At 38.8% G+C, this 13,665-nt stretch overlaps 1 protein-coding gene across 1 annotated transcript in view; it reads left to right on the top strand.

Moving 5' to 3' along the window:
- Nucleotides 1-13,321, top strand: part of DNM3 (dynamin 3) — a 38,167-nt gene extending 24,846 nt beyond the window's left edge. The window contains exon 5 of the mRNA XM_039222417.1: nucleotides 12,811-13,321. Within this exon, the coding sequence (XP_039078348.1) occupies nucleotides 12,811-12,880 (70 nt within the window). The 3' untranslated portion in view covers nucleotides 12,881-13,321. The remainder of the gene's footprint in view (nucleotides 1-12,810) is intronic.
- The last annotated feature ends 344 nt before the right edge of the window (nucleotides 13,322-13,665 follow it).

Consider the following 13,665-nt stretch of genomic DNA (forward strand, 5'->3'; position numbering starts at 1 on the left):
ATCCATTCCTGTGCTCCAGTCAAAATGATCAGCTCACATGAACTGTAGAGAGAACACATTCCATCCAAGGATCAAAAAATGTTAATGGTTAATCAAAATGGCAAATAGCAAAATTTTCAATCACTCATGGAATGGCAAGGCTGGGCCTTCTTGACTTCAATTGCTCAAACATAGGGAGAGATCCAAATCTTCATAAAGTCATAAACTAATCCCCCCATTGGGATTAGTTTCAACACTGAAAATATAGGATGCAGTGTAAATACTGGGAACCCAGTAAATGTGCAAGTTAATATAAAATTTAGAAATAAGCGCCATTCCTAGGGCACCTAGGTGGCCCAGTTGGCTAAGCATCTGACTCTTGATTTCAGCTCAGGCCATGATCTCACTGTTCATGAGTTTGAGCCCCACGTGGAGCTCTGCACTAACAGTGTGGAGCCTGCTTGGGACTCTCTCTCTCTCTCTCTCTCTCTCTCTCTCTGCCCCTCTTGTGCACTCTCTCTCTCTTTCTCTCACTCTAAGCAAACAAACTTTAAATAAAAACAAATAGAAATAAGCTCCATTCCTTCCCTGCTTCCTTTGTGGAAGGGCTAACAAACCAATGGGGAGGGAGACTAACCAGAAGAACTGGATAACCACAAACTAGACACACTGCCACACGAGTCCCCAGGCCTCCATGGCAGATCTGAGAACCAAGAGGAAGTGAGAATGTGTGAGAAGAAGGTCCCAGGTGGTTTTAAATATGATCTGGAAAGTGATTTTATTTTACAGTCCAAATAGCAGTTGTCTCCACCACATAAATATTACCTATATTTCGTTTCAGATTTCCATGAGGTAGCATTATCTAAATTTATTTTGGTCAATATATATGACCTTGATCTAGAATGTGGCCTCTTATGAGAGTAGACAAGAAAGACTTTCAAAGGTCCTTTGCAGCCCAGAAAGTTCTAAAATGAAATTATTTCACTTGGGCATGGATATTTATATAAGATATATTCTGTACTGTGTGTATTTTTTAAGGTTAGATTAGGATTGTTCCTAAAACCAACTTGAAGAGTGAATGAAATTTGTCCCTCAAATAAATCCACCATTAACATCATGCTCAAGGGACTATGCCAAAAAGTCTATACACCGCTCCAACTTTAAACCACCATTCACAGAGGAAAAGCTATAAAACCTGAGGAAAATGTCTACTTACTTTTAAAACAACTAGAATTTCTTTTTTGCTTCTTGGTAGTGTTGGAAAATATTTTAATAACTAAAATAATAAAATTTCATGTGAGGCAAATTCTACCTTAAGTATTGCCTCTTGGGGTGGAAAACTAAGGAAACATTAGTAAATGTGTTAACTAGAGAAACCACTGCAGTAATTTCCCTCCACATATCTGAGTCTAAAATTAGAATAAAATCCATGATACACATATTATTTGAAAGAAAGCAGACCTCTAGTTTTAGCTCGACAATAGTGGTATCAGAGTACTCAGGACTGAAACCAATGGGCCACAGAAATCCCTGTGACTCATCATCAGACACTGACTAACCTTCTTAAATGCCCTGTAGTTCAGTGTAGGAATCTTTAACAAGGGATGTTGATATGATTACTTTTTAATTCTTTTTAATATTCTTTTTAATATTCCAGACACTCTAATGATCCCATTACCATCTTAATACTTGAAAACTCATTTTAAGGCACAGTATCTTTGAATAGACATGTTGAAATAGTGCCTCTCACTTTTGCTTAAAACATTGGTGTATAATTGACAGCATCTTACGAATGTCCTTCTTTTTTTACCGTACTTGCCTCCTCCAACCCAGGACCTTTCCTCCATATGTAGCTCTTTGATGTATATTGTTCATTCACCACCCTCTAGGTGACTGAGTAACACATGGGGCACTTATGCCAATAGCCACTGTTACTGTGCTGTTCCAAACTCCCCTTCCCTGTTGAGCAAGAAGAAAATATCCGTGACCATCACAAGGAGTCCTTGCAACTTATAAATACTTTCATAATCTCCAAAGACTGTTCAGCTTTCAGTTAAAATGTTCTTTTTATCATTAAAGTTTGCTTTCCTATTCGTTTTCCTATAGATTTCGTGTTGCTTATTAAATGTGCATTTTGAGAGGTAAAAATACGAAGCCAGAACGATGAAGGCAGCGCTGACCACTGTCCCCAGTTGAGAAAGCAATATTAAATCGGAAAAGAGAGGTTTTTGAATCTTTCTGTGTACTGCATTCTCCTGCACTTTTGCTTTGTACCCAACCCTGAATTCCCTTGTCCCTCAGTGGGCCCTACATCCAATTATACAGGACAATCTTCCTTTAGTTACTTATGTCGGACACCTGCCTTCTAGCTGTGTTTGGCAGGCCAGTAGGATGAGGTAATAATCAGAAGAAAATGTTCTGGTTCTTTGGCCTCATCCACGTATCACATTATCCAAAACAGTTTTCTGTGAGTGAGAACAGAGTGGCTTTGAGATCCCTTGGCCTATCGTTCTGTAGGAATGTGGAGGAACAAAACTAACTCTTTTGATCCCTTCTAAGATAATGGAAATATAAATTCTATCTTCCTTTGCCTGTCCTTTCAGTGATGTTTACAGACAGATGTATGTAGAAATGAGAACATTTCCCTTGTAAACATGTTGGCTTTACTTTCTCCAAGTCAAGTCGTCTTCTTAAGCACAGCTCCATAGTCGTTACAGCAGTGTTTTCCTAAAAGCATATTTTGTGAACTGTTTCTCCAGGATGATGGCAGTTTTCGTAAGACAGATGCCTAAAAGACATATGGTTTTCATAGATTTTTCCGTCTAGACTAGCTTTATTTAGTGACTTTTGGTCTGAATTGGTCTAGTTAAAGTTTCTGTAGAAGCTTGTATAAAAATTTTAAATGTGGGCATACCATTAAGGTGTAAAACAAAAAATTTGACTTCTTATTGGCAGTGGATTAAAAGGGATTGGTTGAAAGTTTCCTTCAGGATAAGTAATTCTGACCATCCTCTATGCCCACTCGTCGACTCCACTCCCACAACACTGTCCAAAATGGAAAGGCTTACCCCCGAAAACTATAACTGTTAAATTCATATACTTTTCACTGTTTTCTTGAGTAAATTCTTTGTGTTGCAGTTGATGTGTGTGCGTGTGTTAGAAAGCTATAATTCTTTCTGCAGACTCTTTACATGGCCCAGGGGACATATGATTCCTTGCACTTTTAGCACCAATTTTTACAAACACAGCATTTCCCTCATTTAAAAAAAAGAAAGAAAGAAAGAAAGAAGTACCCATCAAGCCACTGAGTAAAGGAGATGGAACATTTGGGAGTTTTTGTAGTACCTTCAGCCACTGATAAAAATTCTGTTTTTAAAGGCAGTTTTTGAGACGGTGTCAAAGACTCATTTAGAAACAGTGTGACACTTTAAGAGGCAAAGAATTACTTCTAGACTTGCCTAGAAATCGGCCTTTTGCTCCCTCTTTTGTAAGAGCTAGCGCCTGGGATCAGTAGCAGTCCAACTGCATCAGAATGAGGAGACTCTCGGAGGGGAAATGCTGGCCCTCTGTCTCAGCCGGGATCATCACCTGGCTACTACGCACTAACTATTTAATTGGACTTAGTCACATATTTGTTCACCGACACGGCAGCTTGTGAGGCACACTGCCTCTCTGTGTTCCTGTTTGCTTTAAACTTTTTTGTTTTTAAAATCTGAGCTCTAAGGCATGTTAGAGCTCCTCCTGCTGGATTTTTTTTTTTTTTTTTTTAAATCACTGGGATTGAAATGAGTAAACCAGTAACTCTTTGTCTCCATTTCTGCCACTTGGACTTATAGAAGCAAGTGGCCAGAAAAATATCATGTAGAGCTTTTAAACCTGGCCTTTTAATTCGCCAGGTATCACAGTCAGGCAGAAATGAAACACTGGTGCAACAGAAATCTTCCCTTCCCTAAGCCTTCAAATTCCTTGAGCTCTGGATTTGTTGTTGTTGTTACTAAAAGAAAAAGAATTAGAAAGTTAACTTTTCCATTAATATCTCTAGTTACATATTTGCCCTGTCTGATGTAAGGCCCCAAGTCAGATACTTATGCCTATGAGGCTCTTGCTCTCTATCAGAGAGGGACAGAAAGTCTTTTCTGTCTTCCCAAACCAGAAATGACTATCACAGTTCTACGTAGATTCAAAGTGTTGCTTTTTTCCTCCCCATCCTTGCTTCTTTTTTGTCTTCTCTTGACTTGAGATGACAAAGGAATGTGCGGCTCAGAAGTGGACGTTGGCCTCTCCCAGTAGCTGGTTCTTAGCACCTCCTTCCCAACCTCTCCTCCTGCCCCCAAATGGTGGAGTTGGCCAACCCCTTCCCCTGGCGCTTGCGGTGGGGATGAGAGGAGGGCAGGGAGAAGAGGAAAGAAGAAGATGAAGAGGGTTAGAAATAGTTGTGCCCCAGCAACATCAATGGGACTAGGTTTCTACATCATGTAAGTTCTTGGAGATCTCTTTGGGGATTTCTCAAAAGAGAGAGAGAGAGAGGAGGGAGGGAGGGAAGGAGAAAAGAGGAGAGAGAAAGGGAGAGAAATGGAAGAAAATCATCGGAAGGGACACTGCCTAACTTCATTCAAAAGCCATGTGCGTGTAAAACTCTTTTCAAACCACATCCTTTCTCTTACCACTGTGTTCCTCTTACCTTCTGCTTCTTTGTGAATCTTTTAGTCTTTCCCACCACCCACCTTTTCTGTTATCAGTGATACACTACAGAGGCTAAAACATGTTTTTTTTAAATCTCAAAACTAATGCTTTTAAGGAATCCTATTGTAATACAACCCAAAACCCTCTAAGCTCTCTGTTGTATGAATAAGGACTCCGAGCAAAACAAGGAATTTTGACACTGTGATAAAGAACAAGACAACGTTTGGTTTCTCAAACCGACAGTGCTTTTTTTCTAGCTTTCTTTCCTTCACACACACTACTTCCTATTTCTAGACTACCAGTCCGCTCAACTTCTCCTGTTTCCTGGAAGTCCTTCGAACTCCCCAACCTTCCAGTCCCAGGCTAAGACTTCAGGTGCCCCTGAAACTCTTGAGGCACAGCCCCATCAGAGTACTTACCACACTGTTGCCACGATTTACATGTCTGTCTCCCCATCTCGAACAGAAACTCCTAGGCAGCGATTATGTTTCTGTACATCTGACTCAACACAGCACGTAGCACATAAACAGAGCTTACTGAGGAATGAAAGAATACAAAATGAGTTGATGTGCAGCGCTTAATCAAAATTTATTTTGGAATTAGCCCAATATTTAGTGTGCTTTAAGAAACCATTTAAACACAAACACTTTCTCTTTTGTTCTGTACTGCTGAAAAGCTTGCCTGCTTGAATGCTATTATAAAATCCTTTTGTACAAATCATAAACTGAGCAGAGTTAATGTGGGCAAATCATCCTTCAAGCCACTTTTTCTGCTGGAACCACGGAAATGGGTCTATCTGTACCATCCCTATGAAAGAAATCCATGTGGGGAGGGAGATTATAGTTACCATTTATCTCAGAGACTAATTCATACAGGATATTAGATGTTTATATCATCAAATAACAGTTGTGGACTATTTTTCCCCTTATGTTCTTACTTCAGATTCCATCAACGGATTCATACTTTCCCAATGACATGTGTTATAAAATCATGGATTCATTTTCACAGGGGAAAGAAACTGGCTCTAATCTGTAGCACGAATCATATTAGAGAATTCTTAAACCCTTTAAGTGGACTCCAAGTTCTATGTTCTTTCCAACATCTACTGTAAACTATTCTTGGACAGTATTGGCTCATTATGTTACTAAAGCTGAAAAGGCCAAAAATATGCTGGATAGCAGCCTATATTATTTTTCATAATAAATTACAAACTATTATCTTCCATGTGCTCAATGTCCTGATTGTTGTAACATTTTTTAAAAACTGCCTGATAGCTTGTAGGTATGTAAAAATCTGTTTGGGTAAAAAATGCTCCAAATAAGAAGCAAAGCACAAATGCAACTGTGTTTAAAATAGTGTGTCTCATAATCTGGTAGAGCAGACATTTGCAAGAGGAAGATCGTAGTCAGTTGCCATTGAGTTTCACCCAGAGGTGCTCTCCTGATTTGTCCCTTGTGTTTTCATTCATTCACATATACACTGAACCGCTGGTTGGGACACTGCCCTCTGCAGGTGCTGTGGAGGACTGTCAGCAGGATAAAGAATAATTTTGGTTCATAGGAAGTTTATTAATGCCATTCAGATCATAAACTATGTATAAACTGTATATACACCTGCCTTAAACTTTGAAAAACAATGCAAGGATTAAGCAATTCTGGAGGATCATAGAGAAACAGGCATTACAGTTCCCGAGGGAGAGAGACTGTGGGCAGCCCCCAGCTCAGCTGGTGCCCCCACAGCCATGTTTGCCTGAGGCTGCTTTAGAGACAAGCCCAGCAGAGCCCACTGTAGGAGGTGCTCTTTATGATCTTAGAAAACTCAGACGCAGTTTTTATTTGTTCCATTTCGTTTTGTGTTCTAAGAAATTCATCAGATGCAGCCTTATTTCTTATAGTTCAGTACACAAAACCCTTCATTTTAAAAAGGGTGGGTTTTTTTTTTTACCTGTTTCATCAGTAAGATGAATAAGTTGGACAAGTTGGTATCAGATCCTTGTGGCTCCTGGAAACCTGGGATGTGTAACTCTCCCATCATCCTAATGTAATTACATATAATATGTAATTCTATGTAAATTGAATTTTTGAGACAGATGTATTTTAAAGCCTCAATTATATTTAATAAGTAGAACTTGTGGTATAAAGAAGCCTGTTGCATATCCTTTTTTTGTGTAAATACTACCTTGGTAGGCAGATCTCATTCCTCTAGATATGTTAATCTTTTTTGAGGGTTTCCTTTTCTTTTTGGGGGATAGGGGAGGAGACTCACCTAGCTAACTTGGGTTGGATTCCAGTCATACCCTCTCCAAAGATGACAATTTGAAATGCATGTTCATAGATGCTTACTATCTGTACTTAATACCATTGTCATAAGCAAATACAAGCTTCCCTAAATAAGTATAGTCTTCTTGTGATGACTAACAAGAAAACTACCATTGTATATAGTATCTTGGTCTTTACAAAATAAACCTAAAACCTATCTGACCCATGCTTACATCTAATTCTCAAATGTATCAAAGTATTTCTACAATCACTTCTTCATCCTTCTTAAGATTTTTTTTCAGTACTTTCTCTTTTTGCCCATACTTTATCTGGCAAGTGAATTGAATTGCTAATAAAGCAAGACCAAAATCACTTATTACACCTTAGAACAATGATTTTCAGAGCCTGGTCCCAGGACCAGCAGCATCAGCATCATCTAGGAACTTGCTAGAAATGTCTCACCTCATTAGAAACACTGTGTGGTGACCAGCACTCTCGGTTTTCACAAGCCCACCTGGGAATTCTGATGTACGGTCCAATTTGAGAACCATTGCCTTAGCACATGCTAATATAACTGTCCAGGAGAAGGAATCCTGGCCTGGGAGTCATGAAAACTTGGTTTAAACATAGAAAAGGAAGGAAACTGAGTTGCATAGACCCAGTCTGGCTCATACATTTACCAGTCTCATAATTCCCACTTCCCACCCCAACAAGGAATAAAGGCAGGGACAGAAAAACCAGCCATTTCAACAATCAGTGTTGTGGTACCTGATGGCAAGAAACTAGAACAGTCATTTCCACCACCATCCCACACACTGCACCAAAGCAATTTGCCCTATAGAACTCTCCGCCAACCCATGCCAAGATAGGCCTCATGTCATGAATACTCAAACCCAGCTAACCCAGAGCAGAGCAGATGAAATTTTAGTTCTTCCATTCTTAGAAGAGGACTGAAAGAGAGAGTAAGACAAATAATGCATTCTTCTCCCTTATCAGTAAAGCCAGTCCCCACCCCACCACTGCCCTCAATGCTACCCACCCTGCAGGAACACTGGACTTTCTTCCAAAAATTGTCATTGTCCAAAAGACTGTAAAAGGTTCATCCCTGCAGCTACAAATGCAACTACAAGTATTACATCTTTCCCTTTGATTTGGAAGCAGAAACATGGCTCTTCTATCATAACCGTAAACCGCCCACAAACAACACAGTGTTTCAATAAACACTAAGTGATGCAAGATGCCCCACTTCAATGTAATGGGTTAGTTAATGAAGCCCATCACTAAACAAAGCAACTGAGCAAAATTTGATACAAAACAAATAATTTTGCTTTGCCCAAAACAAACTGTCTTATGAGGTGAATGTCTTTGGAAACTCTTCAAATGGTTAGGAAGTAGACCAATGAAATGGACATTAACAGTAAACCTTAAATGCATTTCTGGTTGGCAAAGAGCATCGCTTATTAAGAAAATCACACTGAACAACTTAATGCTCCTCCTGAATTTCTAAGTAGAGTTTTATTGTTTTAGAAACAAAATGATGCACATTTCTTCTAGAAGGGTAGGTAGGGAGATCTTTTAGGATTTTTAATTACTAAGTATACATATGGGTTACTTTAACCTGAAATGGGGCATATTTTAAAGATGTCACAATTATTTTGAGAGAACATGATGGAAATTTTGTCCTTCATCCTTTTAATCATTGATTCGCCACGCAGGTATTCAGTGCCTATTTAATGCAAGGCCCTAAGGGATGCTTTTAAATAGCTCATAATGGAGAGGTTCTCCTGATGTCTTTATTAAAAACCATGCCATGAGCCAAAGATCTTGCAAATTTGACAAGAAAAGACAAATGAAAGTCCCAGCATAGAGCAGACTCTATGTTTTGTCTTGGTTCCCTTCTGCACTTGCCCATTACTATTCACTGTCTTTTTCTTGATCCATCAGCATGGCCCAAAACTGGCAGTGAGATTAATGAGAAGCAGTTGGGCCATCAGAACATTTAAATCTCTTCATTGTCCATCCCCACCATTGAATTCCTCCTTCCCATCCTCATCATGTAATTTCTAGTTTCTTATAACCTCATTATAGACCTACATTCTCTTACGTCTCCAACTTTTATATGTTGCAGTTGAAATCATATTTGCCCCTGTTTTTTCCACTTAAGATGGGGTACAATGGTAAAAACCACTTGCATACTTGTCTATCCTACTCATCTTCCACTCCAAATAGATTCCAAGTTTTTAAAATCATGCAGCATAATGCAGTCCACCTAGCAGACACTCAATAAATTTTACGTGCAACGTATAACTAGAAAGCATGTTATAGATCATTTAGTCTGAGTCTCCTCCGCCTGTGATGGGGAAACTCAGGCTTAGAGAACTTCCGGTGGTTAGAGAAGGTACAAATTGGCAGTTAGTGCTAGAATCCATATCTCCTGACTTTGGATCTAGTACTCTATCAGCAGAAACTCGCTGCCTCAAAAACATCTGATAAACACCTCAAAATTATTCCTGGCCCCATTGAATCTATTCCCTTTGATCTGGCAGTTTATTCACTGCCTTCTAATCATATTGTGCTAAATGCTGAATATATAGAGTAAATACAGAATATGTATGTGGTCTCTGCTCTTAAGGAACTTATCAGAAACCATAGGCAATAATATAGTAAATAAATAATAATTATAAACAGGATTAAGTGCTATGAAATACACAAATATCATGAAGTGACTGGGGAAGGGTGATTGGAAACTACAGGAAGGTCAGGAAGGACTGAGGAATGACATTCCAGCCAAGAACAAAATTAGAAGAGAACTTAGTTTGTATTACTTTCTCTCCTAGCTACAATCCTTGGTCCAAGCTATCATGCATGCAGGAAGTAGTTACCAACCCACCACACCATGTTGTATCCTGCCTCTCACTGAATTCAAAGTTTAAGATCCACTTTAAAAAAAAAATCCCTTGGAATGCCTGGATGGCTCAGTTGGTTGAGCGTCCGACTTCAGCTCTGGTCATGATCTCACAATCCATGGGTTCGAGCCCCATGTTGGGCTCTGTGCTGACAGCTCAGAGCCTGGAGCCTGCTTCAGATTCTGTGTCTCCCTCTCTCTCTGACCCTCCCCTGCTCACTCTCTCTCTCTCTCAGAAATAAATAAAACATTACAAAAAATTTAATCCCATAATTAAGTCCAACCCATTATTGAATCTTCTGGTAGAGTTTCCTTCCTTCAAGTTCAAATTCTGACCAACTCCTTCCCCATGTCCCAGAACTGCTTAATTGCTAAGAATACATTTCTATGGGTTATGTGACTATTTATCAAACTCTCTGAGGACAGGAGGCCTATTATTTAATACTTATTCCAAACATCTACTAAAGAACTGAGTAAATATGTTATAGGTTAACACATATCCAAGGGTCAAAATCCTACATGTCACTGTAGCTTTTTTTTCTCTGCAGCAGCAGTGATTGGCTAACAAATACCTTTTTATAATGTAAAGATCAATGAATACCACTAGCATTCATCAGTTGCTTCTTTTTTATTTTTAATTTTTTTATTATTAAGTTTATTTATTTTGAGAGAGAGAGAGATACACAGAGTGCAAATAGAGGGTGAGGCAGAGAGAAAGGGAGACCCAGAGTCCAAAGCATGTTCCAGGCTCTGAGCTATCAGCACAGAGCCCCACAGAGGGCTCGCACAAACTGTGAGATCATGACTTGAGCCTAAGTCAGATGCTAAACTGACTGAGCCATCTGGATGCCCTGTATTCATCAATTGCTTCTTACTTCTAGGGGTAACTTTAATTTATTCAGTTTTCGGTGTTCAGTTTTTCAGTGGCTAAATGATAAGCACATGCTATAAGAATAGGAAGATGAGTAAGATACAGCCTATTTCTCATCAGTGGAGGTAAACATAAACCTAATTAGGACTCAGTGTGATGGTTGTAATAGAAATATGTTGAGATGCTTTCAAAGCAACTGTATCAAGATAGGGGGAGGTGGGTCAGAGAAGACTTCACAGAGGTGAGTCTTGAAGGATGGATAGCAGGTCTAGCAGATGAACAAAAAAACAGCACTGAGAACATAATTGCATGTAATATCATGCTCAATGCTGTATGAGGCCAGTTAAGTGGATGTGACCTCTGGCCTCTAGAAACTTCACATCAAAGGGGAAAATGATGCAGGTTCAAGATTCCATATATAAGCTAAATAAATAGGGCCCTTTTAAATGAAAATAAGCAGTATGCTAATGGAAAGGCAGGTGCTTTCACATGATCATAAGTAAAAAGGAAATTATGGGAGGACTTTTCCCTGCAAGGAAGACTCAAAACATTTCAGGTGGTCACAGTAGCCAGTAGCCTTTCTGAAAAAAGAGGACTTATTTGTTTACCCCAATTAAACAACTAGTATTGAATGGTTTAATTTGGTTACTGTGCCTATAAGGCATCTCCAGTTACACTTTTAAAAAATTGAGTGTCTGGAGGCACTGGGGTGGCTCAATCAGTTAAGTGTCTAACTTCGGCTCAGGTCATGATCTCATGGTTCATGGGTTCAAGGCCCACATCTACACTGGTGGCACAGAGCCTGTCGAGATTCTCTGTCTGCCCTTTCCTCTCTCTCTCTCTCTCTCAAAATAAATAAACTTAATAAAATAAAATAAAGTGACTGCCTAGTGATAAGACTAGCATAAGAGGTTAATTGGAATGCACCTTCCAAAGGAAATCTTTCCTCTTAAGTCTCTTCGACATTTTTCAGGTTCAGGGACCAAAAAGCACTCTGCCTATATCTATGAGTTTGTGCCTAAGTGGTATTTATTCCATTAATCAACAATATCTCTTTTGCTTTTATTTTTTCCTTCAATGTCTAAAAGGTTTGTGATTTTTGAACATTTTATAATTGTTTTCTTTGATTTTTTTAATCTTCACTTCTTCATACCTGAGTAGGGACATTTGATTTAATCATGTTAGTGTTTCCAATGCAGAAGAAATTCCACAACATATACTTCCAGAAGGGATCTTTCTGAAAAAAATCAATGGGAGAGTTTTATCAAGAAGAAATGTTTAGCTTTGTAGAATATGTTGAATTTGGCTGGATATAAAAATAACTCCCCAAGATATTACATACAAAATCAAGTCCACACAAGAGTTTACTAATACACTTAGGAAGTAAATGTAGGAGTTCAGGAAATAAAGAATATTACTTGGTGATGTTGAGATTCTCACGTACAGTAATATTTCATTATCTGGAGTTTATTTGGCAACCTAGCTGGCCTCAGAAACACCATGACCACCAGAAACCGAGTCATACTCATCCTGAGACTATTTACACTTATTGTAGTCAACTCCAAAACCTTGATTCTCGGATTTTCCAGTGCTCTGCAAATTAGAAGTAAAATATAGACGAAATTGGAGAAAGCTACTGCTAAAGACAATGAGAAGTGATAACTAAATATTCTAACAGTAAGAAAAAGGAGGAAGAATATTATTTAAAAGGAAATAAAAATTCAAAATCTAGCATTCCCTGAGGCCTAATAGACCTTATAAGTTCCTGGAGTAGGCATAACATAACACAGTTCACTCTATGTAATCATTCTCTATTGGCTAAGAAATGTGCCGTATGTTTCAGATAGATTTTTGGTAATTTATCTTTTTTTTAGTATTGGGAGGGACAACTTCAGTTTTGGGAAAGATTTGCTTATGCAAAATAGTTTCTTCTTGTTCAAAACCGCTGGATGAATGTGAGGTGACAATGTTAAAATCATTACAGATGGCAAACCGCCCCCACTGGCCTGTCTGTGCATGAGCGTGCGCGCCGTGGCTCTTTCTCAGCGTCTTTGGGACAGGCCTCTGATAGAGATTCTACTTGTTTCTTTCTCTTTCTCTTTCTCTCTTTCTAGCCGGAGACCACCCCCATCACCAACTCGTCCCACTATAATCCGTCCACTAGAATCCTCCCTGTTAGACTAAACGAAGTGTCTGGCATGGCAATTAATTACTAATGAATTATGTGAAAGCAACATATTTGATCAGTAAATCATGAGTAGTCGCATGTGTGGACATCAGTAGGCAAGTAACCAGTTTTACTAATGCATTTTCGCTCATCTTCTTTGCTCATGGTGTATCAAACCTTTGGAGTTTGACTCTTGAAAACTGCTAACCCTTTGAGGCTTTATATGTACTATTGACCGAGGGTAGGTTTGTATAGCAGCCTGGCAGTGGGGGACAATTTGCCTACCCTGGCATATATTTGAAATTGCTTTGGACAAGTTCCCAGGTTATCTACCAGGTAGCCCATTAAGTATAATTCTTAAGAGCTATGAGATGGTGGGCTTAGACCTACATTTATTATATTTATTTTCCCACATTCTGTTTTGGCTGACAAAAATTATGTTGTCTATTATTAATGTTTCCTCCTACTCTATAATTACCTATTATAGATCTTTCCTCTTTTTGCTTTATTTCATAAGGCTGCTAAGAAGTGACTTTTTTTAAATTAGGACTCCTTAAGAATAAAACTTTTCCAGAAGCACAGGTAGTTTGCAAAGGAAAAGTTAATGCATTGCTTGCTCTAGAGAGCTTCTCCTCTTACCACTGTGTTTTGCTTCATGCTAGAAGCATATTCACCAGTGAATCAAAGCTTAATTTTTTGGTAGTCGGTCAGTAGATTTGGCTAGTTTCAGAGTTCAAGGAAGAAGCAAAATTTCACATCTCTAGAAGTGTCTGGAAATAAGTAATTTCTTTGTTTATATATA

Source organism: Hyaena hyaena, unplaced genomic scaffold (assembly GCF_003009895.1).
Source record: "Hyaena hyaena isolate Hyena2069 unplaced genomic scaffold, ASM300989v1 scaffold_1124, whole genome shotgun sequence".
NCBI classification, from domain to species: domain Eukaryota; kingdom Metazoa; phylum Chordata; class Mammalia; order Carnivora; family Hyaenidae; genus Hyaena; species Hyaena hyaena.